This window comes from Leguminivora glycinivorella, chromosome 4, assembly GCF_023078275.1.
Source record: "Leguminivora glycinivorella isolate SPB_JAAS2020 chromosome 4, LegGlyc_1.1, whole genome shotgun sequence".
NCBI lineage: Eukaryota > Metazoa > Arthropoda > Insecta > Lepidoptera > Tortricidae > Leguminivora > Leguminivora glycinivorella.
Genome location: NC_062974.1, coordinates 24,102,687 through 24,116,316, shown reverse-complemented (window position 1 = coordinate 24,116,316; position 13,630 = coordinate 24,102,687). Strand labels below are relative to the sequence as shown.

At 37.8% G+C, this 13,630-nt stretch overlaps 2 protein-coding genes across 2 annotated transcripts; both read right to left on the bottom strand.

Moving 5' to 3' along the window:
* Positions 1 to 2,155: 2,155 nt before the first annotated feature.
* Positions 2,156 to 4,811, bottom strand: LOC125225599 (transcription factor Ouib-like). Its single transcript, XM_048129376.1, has 6 exons — positions 4,666 to 4,811; positions 4,339 to 4,576; positions 3,828 to 3,900; positions 3,571 to 3,727; positions 3,098 to 3,330; positions 2,156 to 2,735 (listed from the first exon to the last, which is right to left on the bottom strand). The coding sequence occupies exons 1-5, from the start codon at positions 4,777 to 4,779 to the stop codon at positions 3,106 to 3,108; spliced, it is 807 nt and encodes a 268-aa protein (XP_047985333.1). The 5' UTR covers positions 4,780 to 4,811; the 3' UTR covers positions 2,156 to 2,735; positions 3,098 to 3,105.
* Positions 4,812 to 5,479: 668 nt separating this feature from the next.
* LOC125225261 (N66 matrix protein-like) lies at positions 5,480 to 7,872 on the bottom strand. The gene is made up of 2 exons (XM_048128870.1): positions 7,809 to 7,872; positions 5,480 to 7,085 (listed from the first exon to the last, which is right to left on the bottom strand). The coding sequence occupies exons 1-2, from the start codon at positions 7,870 to 7,872 to the stop codon at positions 6,451 to 6,453; spliced, it is 699 nt and encodes a 232-aa protein (XP_047984827.1). The 3' UTR covers positions 5,480 to 6,450.
* Between the last annotated feature and the right edge of the window lie 5,758 nt (positions 7,873 to 13,630).

The following is a 13,630-nucleotide window of genomic DNA, read 5'->3' as shown; positions in this document are numbered from 1 at the left end:
GGTTTGACAGATGAAGTGAAGTGAGTGAATGGCAAATGTATGCACGAATGAACGGATGAATAATAACGTGAAGAATGATTCGGTAAATACCGATAAACATGAGCTAACCGAACATTAGTATCGATTTTTTGGTATTTATTATTTCGCCCTGGACTGGGCAATAACCGGGAACGGGAAAGCTTCAATCAACAAACTCGAAATATCTTTCTCTGTCACTGTTGTTTTACTACTTCAATGGAGTAAAAGAGCCACCGCCACTGTATTTGTTGTACCCAAAAGAAAGGGTATTATTTTTCTAAAACGTAGTGAATTTAGGGATTGCAGTACCGGTACTGTTTTAAAGAACCGGGATTTTCGGTACCGAAGCAATATGGAACCGGGATTTCCCGGGATTTTCGGTACTTTCGGGACTGGTGTAAGGCTTGCCACAGACAGTCTTAAAAATTCATAATCTTAAAAAAAAATTGTATGCAAATTGACAGTTCAAACTGACACTGAGATCTGTCAGTGTCAGTTTGCATACAAATCTTTTTTTAAATTATGAAAATTAAGACTGTCTGTTGCCGGCCTAATTTTTTCGCTTTTTCAAAAAAAAAAAAAAACAACATTTTTTTGCATTTAACGTCTTTTATTATTATATTACCATAACCGAACCGCACCGGATTAGCTCGGCGTATTATTTTATCTGCCTTTTTTTATTTCGTAGTCATTTTCATAGTGAGGTTATACCGCGCAACAACAACAAAAAATCGTGAAGAATTCTGCCTAAACCCGACTATCTGGCAACTATAGGCACCAATGGTTACCGTTGCAATACATTGCTCCGATTAAGCGATCTGCCATTACTGTAACATTAGTTTGATCGCTTGGTAAAAGAAATAAGACAAACACTATTAAAGAAATATAATAATTGATTATGGACCGGCAGTAAGACCTCACAAAATTCCCCAAACATGTAATTTGAATCAAAGAATGTAAACTAAAGGAAAGAAATCATTTGAAATGGTGTACTATTTTTTTTGCTAGTCAGAGGGAACGTTCTCGAGAAAATTAGTCATTTTCTGGAAATTTCTGTGGAATACCGTAATATCACAATACATGTGAACATTTTTTTAAAGTTAAGCGAGTTTATAGCAGCTATCATTAAAAGTTAGACATAAGCCATTGCCGACTTTTTTCCTAGACCTACATTTATGTATCAGAGCGACAATTGCACCATACATTATTTTCTTATAAGTCGATAGTACGGGCAGGGTTTTTGATCGAAGCTCTTAAGCAGCGTGATTTTTACCGACTTTTAGCACAAAAATACACACAGTCATGTTTTAATAATCAATTTATAATAAGAAAACCTTAAACATTCCTCAAGAATCACTCTATTCATACATAGGTGAAAAACGCATAAATATCCCTTTAGTAGTTTTTGAGTCTATTGCAAAATTCGCGAACACAGTTTTATAACATGCAGAGAAATGAGTCAAATGAGATTGAGAGAGAAAAAATAAATACATAAATTAATATAACAAACATTCACCAAAAATACAAAACTCGAATACTGAACTGGCTAGTGGGGCTAGTTACTACTAGTTAGGGTATCGCGGTGGCTACGGCTGCCAGGTTGCCTGCCAAACGCTATTAAATAGTGATTAAGCGCGTGTTCCTGTACCTACGCCTATTTTTCAACTGTTTAAATAATATAAACATAAATATATAAATTTTGTAGCAAAAATGTCACTAAAAGATAATTCGGGTGTCCATGGGCGGCGGTGATCGCTTACCATCAGGCGACCTGACTGCTCGTTTGCCTCCTATCCCATAAAAAAAAAAAAAAAAAAATATTTCCCGAAAGTACCGGGATTTTTCAAGTTGATTTCCCGGTTCTTTGCTTGGTCAAAAATCCCGGGAATTCCCGATACTTTCGGTACCGGTATTTCCCGGGAGCAAACCCTAGTAGCTAGTAGTGATGGTATATAACTTCCTATGTAATTTTCCTACTTCTTACTCATGTAATTATTTGTTCATATACCAATGTTGGAAAATATACTAACAAATATAGGAAACAAAGTTTATTTCTTTCGTTCGAAGGGAAAAATATTAGAAACAAAACAAAAGTTTGTAAAAAATATTTTATTTACTTAACATATAGCAAAAAATAAAAAAAATAGGTATATTCCATAAATAAAGGAATCGCCTAATTCTTGTATCGTTTTCTATTAATTGAGAAAACTTCTTTTATAACTTCCTACGTTGTTCAATCTTTATTATGTCAATTATGTGCATATCCTTTCATGCACCTTCATATGCCGTTTCATAGTCCCGCGCTGCGTAAAGCTCTGGTCACACACCGCGCACTTATGCGGCTTCTCACCCGTATGTATCCTATGATGGTCCACTAACATTCGTTTATTTGAAAAGCTCTTCGGGCAAAAGTTGCAGGCAAATGGTTTTTCGCCAGTATGTATTCTCTTGTGTATGACTAGAGACGAATGTGCGGCGAAAGTCTTGAGACATAGATCGCATTTGTGAAGTAGTTGTTTTCCTTCGTGTACCAGGATGTGTTTGGCGAGGTTGCTTTTGTCGGTGAAGGGGTAGTTGCAGTGGTGGCAGATATAGCGGCGGTCGCTGTGGCGGCGGGCTGCATGGGACGCGCACGTCTTTTTGCTTAAAAACTTCTTGCCGCAATGTTGGCAGGTATAGCGACGCTCGCGGTTTTCTATGTGTGTTTCTAGGTGAGCCTGAAATGGAAAATTAGTTTGGAGGATGTATTTACAGTATCTGACTCTGATCTGTTTAATTGAATCAGCAAGGATGGTTGAGTAAACTAAGGCAAGAATTCCCGTAAGTCTGACACAGAAAGGGCGGGACAGTATCTCGCCCGAGAGATAAACTATCTGTCTTTCTCAAATTTTTTTATATTTAGTATGGCATTTATACATCTTAATGGATTTAAATTTATATTAATACAGTAAGAGAAAGGCTGCGGAAACCGCAAACTTTAACCAGACTAAGGTGCTAAGAACCCATACAACAACCCATCCATTATACTAATAAAACAAAAACTTAAAAATAATTGGCTATTTATTACAGTGCGTCTTACCTTCAAAGTCAAATTACTTTTAAACCCCTTCCGCACATATCACATATTCTTAGCTTCCTCTCCCCATGGGTCGTGCGATGTATCGCCAGTGTGCGAGGGCTCTTAAACACCTTGGAGCACAACTTGCAGGTTAGTTGGTCGAGGCTCAGCTGTGTATGTTCACAGTCGTTGTGCCGCTTCAGACCTCCCCAGGTTGTGAATGTTTTGTTGCATGGGGTACAGTAAATTGAAGCCTGAAATGATGGTAATATTGAGTTTATATTTGTAGTATTGTTAAATAAATCAATAAATGTCTGAGAGTGTGCCCACTCTTATACAAGCCCATAGACTAGATGTGTGCGACAAAAAGTTATCGAGCGACTTTGTCGCCCGTGTGCATACCCTTTAATAGATTCTGACCCAGGGCAATCGGCTGTACAGGCAGACTCACTAACAAGTTAAGCTAATCTAGTTGTCTTGTACTATTAACTTACCGTTTTTCCTTCATGTTCCAGCAGGTGTGCTTCATACCGCTCTTTAAAGCCAAACTTTTTGTAACACAGTTCACATGTGAATTCAAACTTTTTCCTTGACTTCTTTAATTTTGATACTGGTTTTGCATATTTTTTTCTAGTTTCTGTCTTATGTATTCTGAAATATATAAAAAGATTTATAATTTACAATGATTGTTAATAACCTGCATTACAAGCAAGCACCACAAAGACCAGGCCCCAATGTGAGTAATTCTTACTTTGTGTTGCAAGTAACTTTTTCATGTCTGTCTTCTTCATAAACATCATTGCAAAAATCTGTCTCTATATCATCTGGAAGAATAAGATACATTTATTAAATTGAAACCATATATTCCTCATACTTTAGGAGCATTTCAGAAAAGTGTTGGGTAAAAGACATTAAGTATTTTTTTTTAAACTTGTTATAAAGTCCTTACACATAGCTTTATTTAATGTAGTATTTCTACAGATACCTCCAGGTTGTTACGGTAATCACTGCCATAAGCATCAGGACCAGTGGTGGGCAAAGAATGGCCTGGGCCTGCAAAAGGATTGTATCCAGTAGCACTGTAGTAAAAATGCATTTTTAGTGTAGATCTGGCCTGCCTTCCCAATTCCTTTTAATTTGGCCTCCAAAGAAAAATATTTGCCCACCACTGATTAAGACTCCAACAAATACTTTGAACCGATTTCCTTAAATGTACTAGCTTAAGATATTGTTATATCTAAATTAAAATAAAGTAAATCTACCTATATCACCCAAATCTTCATTCTTCACAAATACATTACTTCCAAGGTTTTCCTCATATTCATTTCCTTCAAGTTCTGACTTTAAATTAAGATAATTCTTGTTTTCCGGCTCACTATTGTTAAAAAAATTATATAATATATTCTCTGATTCTATACATAACTTCTTGAATTCTGAAAATTTGGTAAGTAAACCATAACAATTGTTGCAAAGTGATTTTGGAAGTGTATCTTCTTTTACCTGAAATGAAAGAATGGGTCATTTGAGATTTAATCTATTTAGTCTTTGTTTAAATTTCATTAATAAATTATTAAAATAACAACACAAACCTCAAGGGAAGTACAAAACCAATAGACTTCGGGCGAAATATTTTCATATAAGAAGTATGTGAAGGATTCCGAAGTCGATAGGCAAGCACGGCAACTACTATTCCATTTTTCCATATTTAATAATTATAATCAATCCAATATATAACTAATTTTTAGTAATTTATCTTCAATTTACACCATAAAATATGTAAACAAACTCACAAATCACAATCAGTCAAATCTCAAAAATGTCACTCGTTGTGAATGAGATGAGTGAGTGAATGGGAATGTCCGAATGACCTATTTGCACGATTAGTGTTGTACACTTTATAGTAAAAACCAAAAACCGGTAATTGGGAAACATACGAAAAAAGCCTGATAATCAAAGAGTAGAAATTTAAAAGTGGCAACATCGTAGTGGCATCCCGTTTACGCACATGTAAATTCGAAAGGGACGTCACTACAATGTTGCCACTTTTTTTTTGGCAGACTACTGTATTGTAATGTTGATAACGTCGTCTTTTATTTAAATCAATACATATGAGAAAATGGGACGACATTATTTTCGTCCCATTTTATGATATTATGATATTGTCATAGGCCGATAGTCCAATAACATATGTTTATCATTATCATAGAAATATGATCAGAGGTCTGTATGCCTCTCTTTTTCCCCAACGAGAAGAAAAAAGACTGCATGTTGTATTATCATATTTCTATGATAAAGATATGATAGTGGACTATCGGTTATAATCACTATAATGCTAGTTTTTAATTTGCTCTTCTTTTTTTGCCAAATATACCTACTTGCAGTTTTTAAAATAAAAGTCGTACGTGAATCTTGTCAGGGGTTTAATGTTTCTGATAAAATATGACAAAATTGAATAATTTACACAGTTTAAAATCACACAATATGTAAATAAATAACATAATAATTAAATAATACCAAAAATACTAAGCAACTTCAAAAATAAATAGGTCCATGTGCTTTGTTCTATAGGTAGTGTGCGTGTGTACCGGACACCATCTTTATTTTCTTTTTTTTCTTCATCATTACTTGGTTTGGTATCATCATGATCATTATTTATACCTGAAGAATTTTCTTCGCTCTTATTATTTTCATTTTCTTTGTTTCCGTTTTCATCACTGTTACTTTTTTGGTCGTCATTATTGTCACTATTCTTATCAGGAGTAGGTTCTTGGGTTTCACTCTTACTATTGTCACCTGAATCGTTTTCATTTTTGACTTTGGAGTCTTCGTCGTCTGCGGATCGTCGGCGTCTACCACCTAATTTTGGACCACGTTTCTCTTCATGACCATCTTTTCCATTACCGCGTAAATTGTCACGTGATTGTCGGGCAGAATCTTTATTCTCCTTTTCATTACTATCTGATTCATTGCTATCGTCATCGCTCTTACTATCACTATTATTATCAGGGGAGGTTTCTTTGCTTTCACTTGAAGCACTGTTGTTGTCACTATCAGTGTTGTTTGAATCGTTACCGTCTTTATCTTCCCCTTGATTTACTTTATCGTGGGAATTGTCTCGTCTGTTGCGACCCCCATCTTTATTGTCTTCCCCATTTAAGGGACCATTCTCTTTCTCTCCGTCATTGTTATTATTTTGGATAATACCAGAAGTTTCAGGGCCTTCACTTGCAGGTAAATTGCCGATGTTATATTGCTTGTTATCACTGTCGTAGCTTGAGGGGCTTACATCTTTGACATTACCTTCGGATTGTGATTCGGCAACGACATCGGAACTGGCTTTGCTGTTACCGTCAAGGTTTCCTTTGGCAATTGATTCATCGTCTCCGTTGCGTTTTGTCATCGTTATTTTCTGAGCCATGGTCATTTTTACTTGTAGTTGGAGATGCCCCTTCAGTGTCTTTTTCGCTTTCAATGCCTTTGTCATTTGTATCATTTTCACTAGTGTTACTACCTTTAGCGTTGCTGGCTTGTTCTCTTTCTTCATTAGAATTATCTACACTGGTTTCTGAACGCCGAGGTCGCCCACCCGAATTTTTACCGCCTTGTCCACCTCCAGAACCGACTCTGCCACCGCCGTTACCTTTACCACCATTGCCGCCAGGACCTCCATGATTCCCTTTACCCCGTGGTTCATGACGTTTTTGTCGACTAGCATCTTTATTGTCCTCTCCACTATTATCATTTTGAGCAGTACCATTTTCGTTACCATTCTCTCCTAATTTATCGTATTGACTACTACGACTGTCACCATTTTTGGCGTTGTCTTCATTTTTAATATCACCGTTGCCGTTGTCGTTTTCTCCTAATTTGTAATAGCGACTACTATCATCTTTACCATCAGGAGTGCTAGTCTCTTCACCATCTTTGACTTTGGCTTTATTTACGTCCCCATTTCCATTGTCTACATCCTCAGCGGAGCCGATGTTTCCTTCATTCTTTCTATCACCACCTGAAACATAACAAATAAAATGTTAATGTCTGTATATCCAATTATCCACCGACCGACGAAATAGCGGCTGACTTTCACAAAGGTTGACTATTCGTGGCCGTTAACATATAGCACTCAAGATTGACAGACGACCTTATAAAAGTCGCCGGAAGTCGCTGGAGGCAAGTCGCTTCAAGCGGTATATATGGAGGTTCAAAGGGGAGGCCCCAACAGTGGCCGTTCTAGGGCTGAGATGTGGATGATGATGAACCACTATACGAAGTATCGCGCCAATCTGTGTAAGAATATGTCCTATAAAATTTATTTATTTATTTTATTTTTATTTATATCTTCCGAAAATTTAATTAGTCATCACGTCCCCTAATTAAATTTTCGGAAGATATAAATAAAAATAAAATAAATAAATAAATTTTATAGGACATTCTTACACAGATTGGCTGAGTCCCACGGTAAGTTCAAGATGGCTTGTGTTGCAGGTACTCAGACAACGATATATATAATATACAAATACATAGAAAACATCCATGACTCAGGAACAAATATGCTAATCACACAAATAAATGCCCTTACCGGGATTCGAACCCGGGACCGCGGCGTAGCAGGCAGGGTCACTACGCGCTAGGCCAGACCGGTCGTCAAAGAAATAACTCTAGGATTTAGGTGGTAAAGAGTGCCACGTGCCGCTTAAACTCCAAAATGTACTGACAAATTATACCTACTTACCTGGTGCTGCGTGGGCACCCAAAATAAGCCCGAAAACACATAATACCAGCACTAGTCGAGCCATACTCCTCAACTGTACAAATATTACCTGCTACCCATCTTTTATACATCTATCCTATAAGAAGACCGGAGGAAATGACTATCCAAATTGATCAAGTAAACGTTTCTATTCTCGTTTGGCAATTGTTTTTCCTTAACAAAATTAAGCGTTACAAACAAATGAATGCTATTTTGGATTAATTCTTATTGTCATAGTGATTATACAACAAGTGTATTTAACTTTATGGATGACTAGCTTTTGCCCGCGGCTTCGCTCGCGTTAAATTCAAATATTGCGAAATGCTCCATACAAATTTCCAGCCCCCATTTTAGGGAAGTGGGGGGTTAGATAGAGACAAAAAGTAGCCTATGTCACTCTTCATCCCTTCAACTATCTCCACTTGAAAAATCACGTCAATTCGTCGCTCCGTTTTGACGTGAAAGTCGGACAAACAAACACACACACACATACTTTCCCATTTATAATATTACCTATGGATTTTGATCCTATTAAGTACCTATTTTATTAACTTTTTAAACAATCGGGACCGAATCTAATATTTCACGGCGGTGAGTAGGTATTTAAAATCCTTTCGGTTTTGGAACTTTGTGACATGAGCACGATAGTACCTCTATACTCTTTATTATACTGTGACATGAGTGTCTTGAGCACGTCTTGAGTGCCTAAGAGCAAAGACATATATAACTCCGTATAGACAGATAAGGTCTAAGAAAAAACGTACCTGAGTACCATACAGAAAAACTTAGGTACGGTGGCCTAGATGGCATTACACCTTTGGGGTACGCTCAGCTAGATGGCGCTAATAGTAATATTTGACATTTTAAGACGCTGACAACACCCAATGGCCTTGACGCTAGCGTACACTGTCTATTCGTATGGGAGTAAGTGAGAACGCGATGTCACTAAAAGAGGGCGGCTAGGTACGAAAAGTGCGGAAAAATATTAAAATAAAATAGAAAGATGCATTATTTGTGCAATATGTTTCGTTAGTGTTTTAGATATGTATATTTTTGTTATTGTAATTTTAATTAAAGACAACTAAGTGAATAATTGAACGCCATAGAACCGTTTAATGACGAATTCGAGACCAATCTTTGCAATTTTTTTCTATCGAGCCGATTTCATTAAATCGTGTATCGAGTACGGCTATGTTCGTTGAAATATAATGAATAATAACATATAATTTACTTGCCTTACTAAAACTAACAGTTTGTCTTTAAAAACTGCGCAAGTAACATCAATTTTGCGCAATTGGGTGTTGTCAGCCCCTTAACACATATCAAGCTAAGAATATGGGCCAAATTGTGAAAACTGAAGTTCAAAAGTTTTAAGCCTGTGTCAAGACATGGCAGTCTATGCACTGCGATTACAGTAACTCTCTATAATACTCGATCCTCTTTGCTAAGAGTAATAATGAAGCAACCATGGCCCTGGTGGGTGCTGCCTCTGCGTGCGTCCCATGATACGGGCAAGAGATAGTATCCGCTCGGTGCACCCTTCCATTCCATCAAAATGTCTAGAGAGCCTGTACGTCTTAATTTCCTCCGCGTACGCTTTATAAAGGTCCAGAACACCATTTCCCGAAAAAACCGCGGAATATAATAGTAAGAAAAAGCTCAGTTTGATAATAGATCGACCGCAACGCCGGGCCGTGTTCGTTGACATCACCATACCCCATGATGAGAATCTCGTGAAAGCCGAGAAGGACAAGTCCAGTAAGTACCTTGGCTTACGAGATAACCCCCATGTGGGATGTTGATTCAACGATCATTCTTCTGATAGTCGTTTCAGCGAACGGTCTCATAGCAAAGAATCTCGACCAACATCTTAAGAGACTCTCGCTGGTGGCTGGATCAAGAGCCAGATGCAGAAGGCGCTGCAGCCCTAACCACCGGCAGCTTGGGCCCTGCCCCGCTGCTGGCGGCACCCTAGGTTAGGTTTTCTGTAAATGCCATTTTTCATCAATTTGAATCCATTTTTCATCAATTGGTCCCATTAGACCATTTTGAGGTAGGACTACGGCATCTCATAGCTGCCTGTACTGACCCGCTATCAAAATACATCCTGTATACATACTGTAAAATACCTATAAATACTGAGAAAAAGAAAAAGCTCACTTCAAACATGACAACAAGGTGACCTACTAATACTAGCTAAGCCAACTGATCACACTGACAAGTTGCCGTGCGCGGATCGGCGTGAAATCAGCGTGGGATTGTTATTCGATGACGGAAACAAACATAAACAGTTCTCCATGACTTTACACTTTTGGGAGGTTTTCCCCGACGCTGGACCAATGACCATTGATGAACCTTATTCCAACGGTATAAGGCTGTGTTATATCCATACTAATATTATAAATCGTCACTACTTTTAAAAAATCTCGTATCTCACGCTGCTTCTCAAAGTTAAAACGCAGTAAGTCTATATACATTCCATACATACTTACTACAATTTTATTTTCATTGACAGACGAAGATACAAGTTTTTTTTAAAGTAGTGACAAAATGGGAAAGTGTGTGTCTGTTTATTTGTCCGTCTTTCACGGCAAAACGGAGCGACGAATTGACGCGATTTTTTTAAGTGTATGTAGTTGAAGAAATGGAGAGTGACATAGGCTACTTTTTGTCTCTTTCTAACGCGAGTCAAGCCGCGGGAAAAAGCTTGTATTTTTATATAAGAAAAGATCTCCGCAGCGCAGAGCTTCGCACAGGTATATATGCGTTTTCGTTTGTAGTTGGTACAGATATACACCGTGTCCAATAAGTCCGAATACTCACATTTTACCTCAGTTCTAAAGATATAGGGATCACAGGCCATCAAATTCTTATTTAAACTAAAGAGTATATTCCTCTTAATAAAATACAAGCACAAAGTACATGAAAGTGTCTAAGAAAAACAAAGAGGTAAAGTGCCAACAAAATACTTGCTCGGCACGCAGGTGACGAGTTATTTTTTATAAGGAGAATCTGTATGTGATAAAACAGACGCCACGTGTCCAAAATAAACTATTATGGGTACCGAGGATAGATAACGTTCCGGGCAACTAGAAAAATGTGCCTAGGTTCCAGAGCTCACCATCGGCCCAGGTGTGGGATGCAGTATGTAAGCGAGGTAAACTACCTTCAGTACTTACAGATAAAAGCGTTAGAATCAACGTTTTTTTTCTTTAAAACCAAGGTTTTGGAGAAAAAAATGCCTTAAAGTTAAAAAGGATACTTGGGAATGAGTATCATGTGTCCCAACAAGACGCACCTCCAGCACATTCGGCAAATGGTATTCTAGCGTAGTTTCAGACTAATTTGGCAGTTTTTTATCCGAAACATGAGTGGCCACCCAGGCCTCCAGGTTTAGGCGTATTAGACAATTTTGTATGGTCATACATGCTTTGAAGACTAAATTTTTATAAAATCATAAACCTAGATCATTTCAAAAAGGTTATCGAGAGTATTTGGGATGAAATGTGAAGAAAACGGTGCGTGCCGCGTGTGATCCGTTTGAGAAGCGTTTGAGGCTGGTAAACAAGTTAATGCTGGAGTTATTCCAAAACATTTGTTGTGTATGTAGTAAATAAGAGTGCCATTCATAAAATATAATAATAATGTAGTAACTATTTGTTCATTTTGTTTTATTGGCTATTTGTGCTGTATTCAAACTTATTGGACACGGTGTACTTTTAACACTTTCATGGCCAAGAACAAGCGAGTCGGGTCCATTTTTTACTTGGCGCTGAATCTTTATAGAAAGCATTTTATCCCTTATTAACTTTTCTACTGTTATGTTATGGGTTACTGTAGGCCTAGCACATGATGGCCGCGAGAGTATGTCGCCGTGAGATACACTACCCGTCCTTATGTCATTAATACAGTTAGAAGAAGACGTGTCATCTATCTCGCGGCGACATACTCTCGCGGGCATCATGTGCTAAGCCTACTGGAATAAAGGTTGAAATAAAAACAACACTATAAAAGTATTATAAAATTTATTTCATTTAAATAGGTAAAATTGAAAACTAAATCTCATGATTAAATCTCTTAGCAATAGCAACTGCTATAACTAATTAAATGAAATTGTTCTAAAACAGTCGCTTACGGAATGTTTGACATCCACCACCTACTTAAAAATAATAGTACATTACTACAGAGGCCGGGACAAATGGGGTTGCCGGCCGAAGACATATAGACCGGATAGGTCTGAGGCGGGCAACCCCATTTCCCGCCGAGGTATGTATAGTGCTTTTCTCAAACATGGTATGAAATAAATAAAGTCTACTGAAAATAGTAACTTTGGATGGCTGTATCTCCTAAACGGTGCGTCGTAGCGCAAAAATAATCGAATTTTCGTTCCCCTTTGATGCCCCGTATACGCTTATAAAAAAAAAAGTTATAAAAAAAAATTAAAAAAAAAACGAAAAAATTTTTTTTTGTATGAAAACGCACCCCAAAATCAAATATTGCCTAGGGCCCGTACCAGTTGCAGTCGGCACGTCTATAAAGCCCCTTATAGATTTTTTTAATTGGCTAAATACCTGGATGTTATGTCACAATTATCTGTGTTTGGAAATTAAAAAAGAAGACTTTGCCGGCCTTGGCCTGCAAGGTTTGTATGAAATTCCATTATCTATCAATCGTCCTAGCCGCACCTGCAACGTCATACTTCGCTGCCAATTATAAGGCACATAACATCAATATTTCATACCATGTTTGAGAAAATATATATTTTATATCTATAACGATTCAGTTCATCTTTCTTATAAAAGTATGATATTGCAACCCTTATCCCATTACAGTATTGGGTACCTTTCCACAAGATATGTGCTACGTAGATGAGTTTGATATCTACCAATCAGCTTAGTAGAATCAGTTTGAACTACTGACCGACCGAAACATGTTTTCTGACCGAAACCGAAACTTAAGATTTGTTAAAATCGCCAAAAATTTATAAAATCGTCTTGTATATTATGTAAGTATTTTTTTTTAATTTTTGAGTTCACTATTCAGTCATTTGTTATCTTTTGAACTCTTATCACCTTATCAGGAACTTTTAAAATTCTGGAAAAGTGATTCCAACGCGACCCAAAAGTACAATTTTGTAAGTTTACCGAAACTACGGCCGAAACATGTTTTTTTGGCCGAAACCGAACCGGTTGGTCACTAGTTTGAACCAGTGCTATGCTGTGTCCACACAGAGCGCGCGCGTTCTGTTCGGCCGAGCAAGCTGCCTCGGGCGAGGCACGTCTACACAGCTAGTTTGCCTCGCGAGCACATTGCCTCGCTCTGTGTGGACCCGGCTAATTAATACGGTTAACTGGAGGAGATCCCTTAAAGGGATAAGCTCGCCTTTGTAATTACCATTATAATTATTCACTGTACGTGTAATTTTTCTGTGCAATAGTGTTTACTACTACCACACCTCAGACACTGGCGATCAAATATATTGAAAGAGGCGCATTCCTAGCACACAGTCTTAGCTCGTGTAGGTGAACGCGTACTATGCTTGTATAAGTGAAATATGACAGGTCGACTGTTCGTGTTTTTGACAGGCGGTAACTGTGAGGTAACCGAGAGGGGGTGGGCGGCACTTTCAGCGGGGAGCGGGAGTGGCCATACTGTACGATAGTACTCCTTATTATACTGTGCTACATACAGCATATCTCTGTTGGAAAGGCACCCAAAGCTATTTATAATTGAGTCTGTTCGGAAAAAGAATTGTGGAATGTTGGATCCCATACATTTTCACGACTCTTCACTTTCCGAACAGA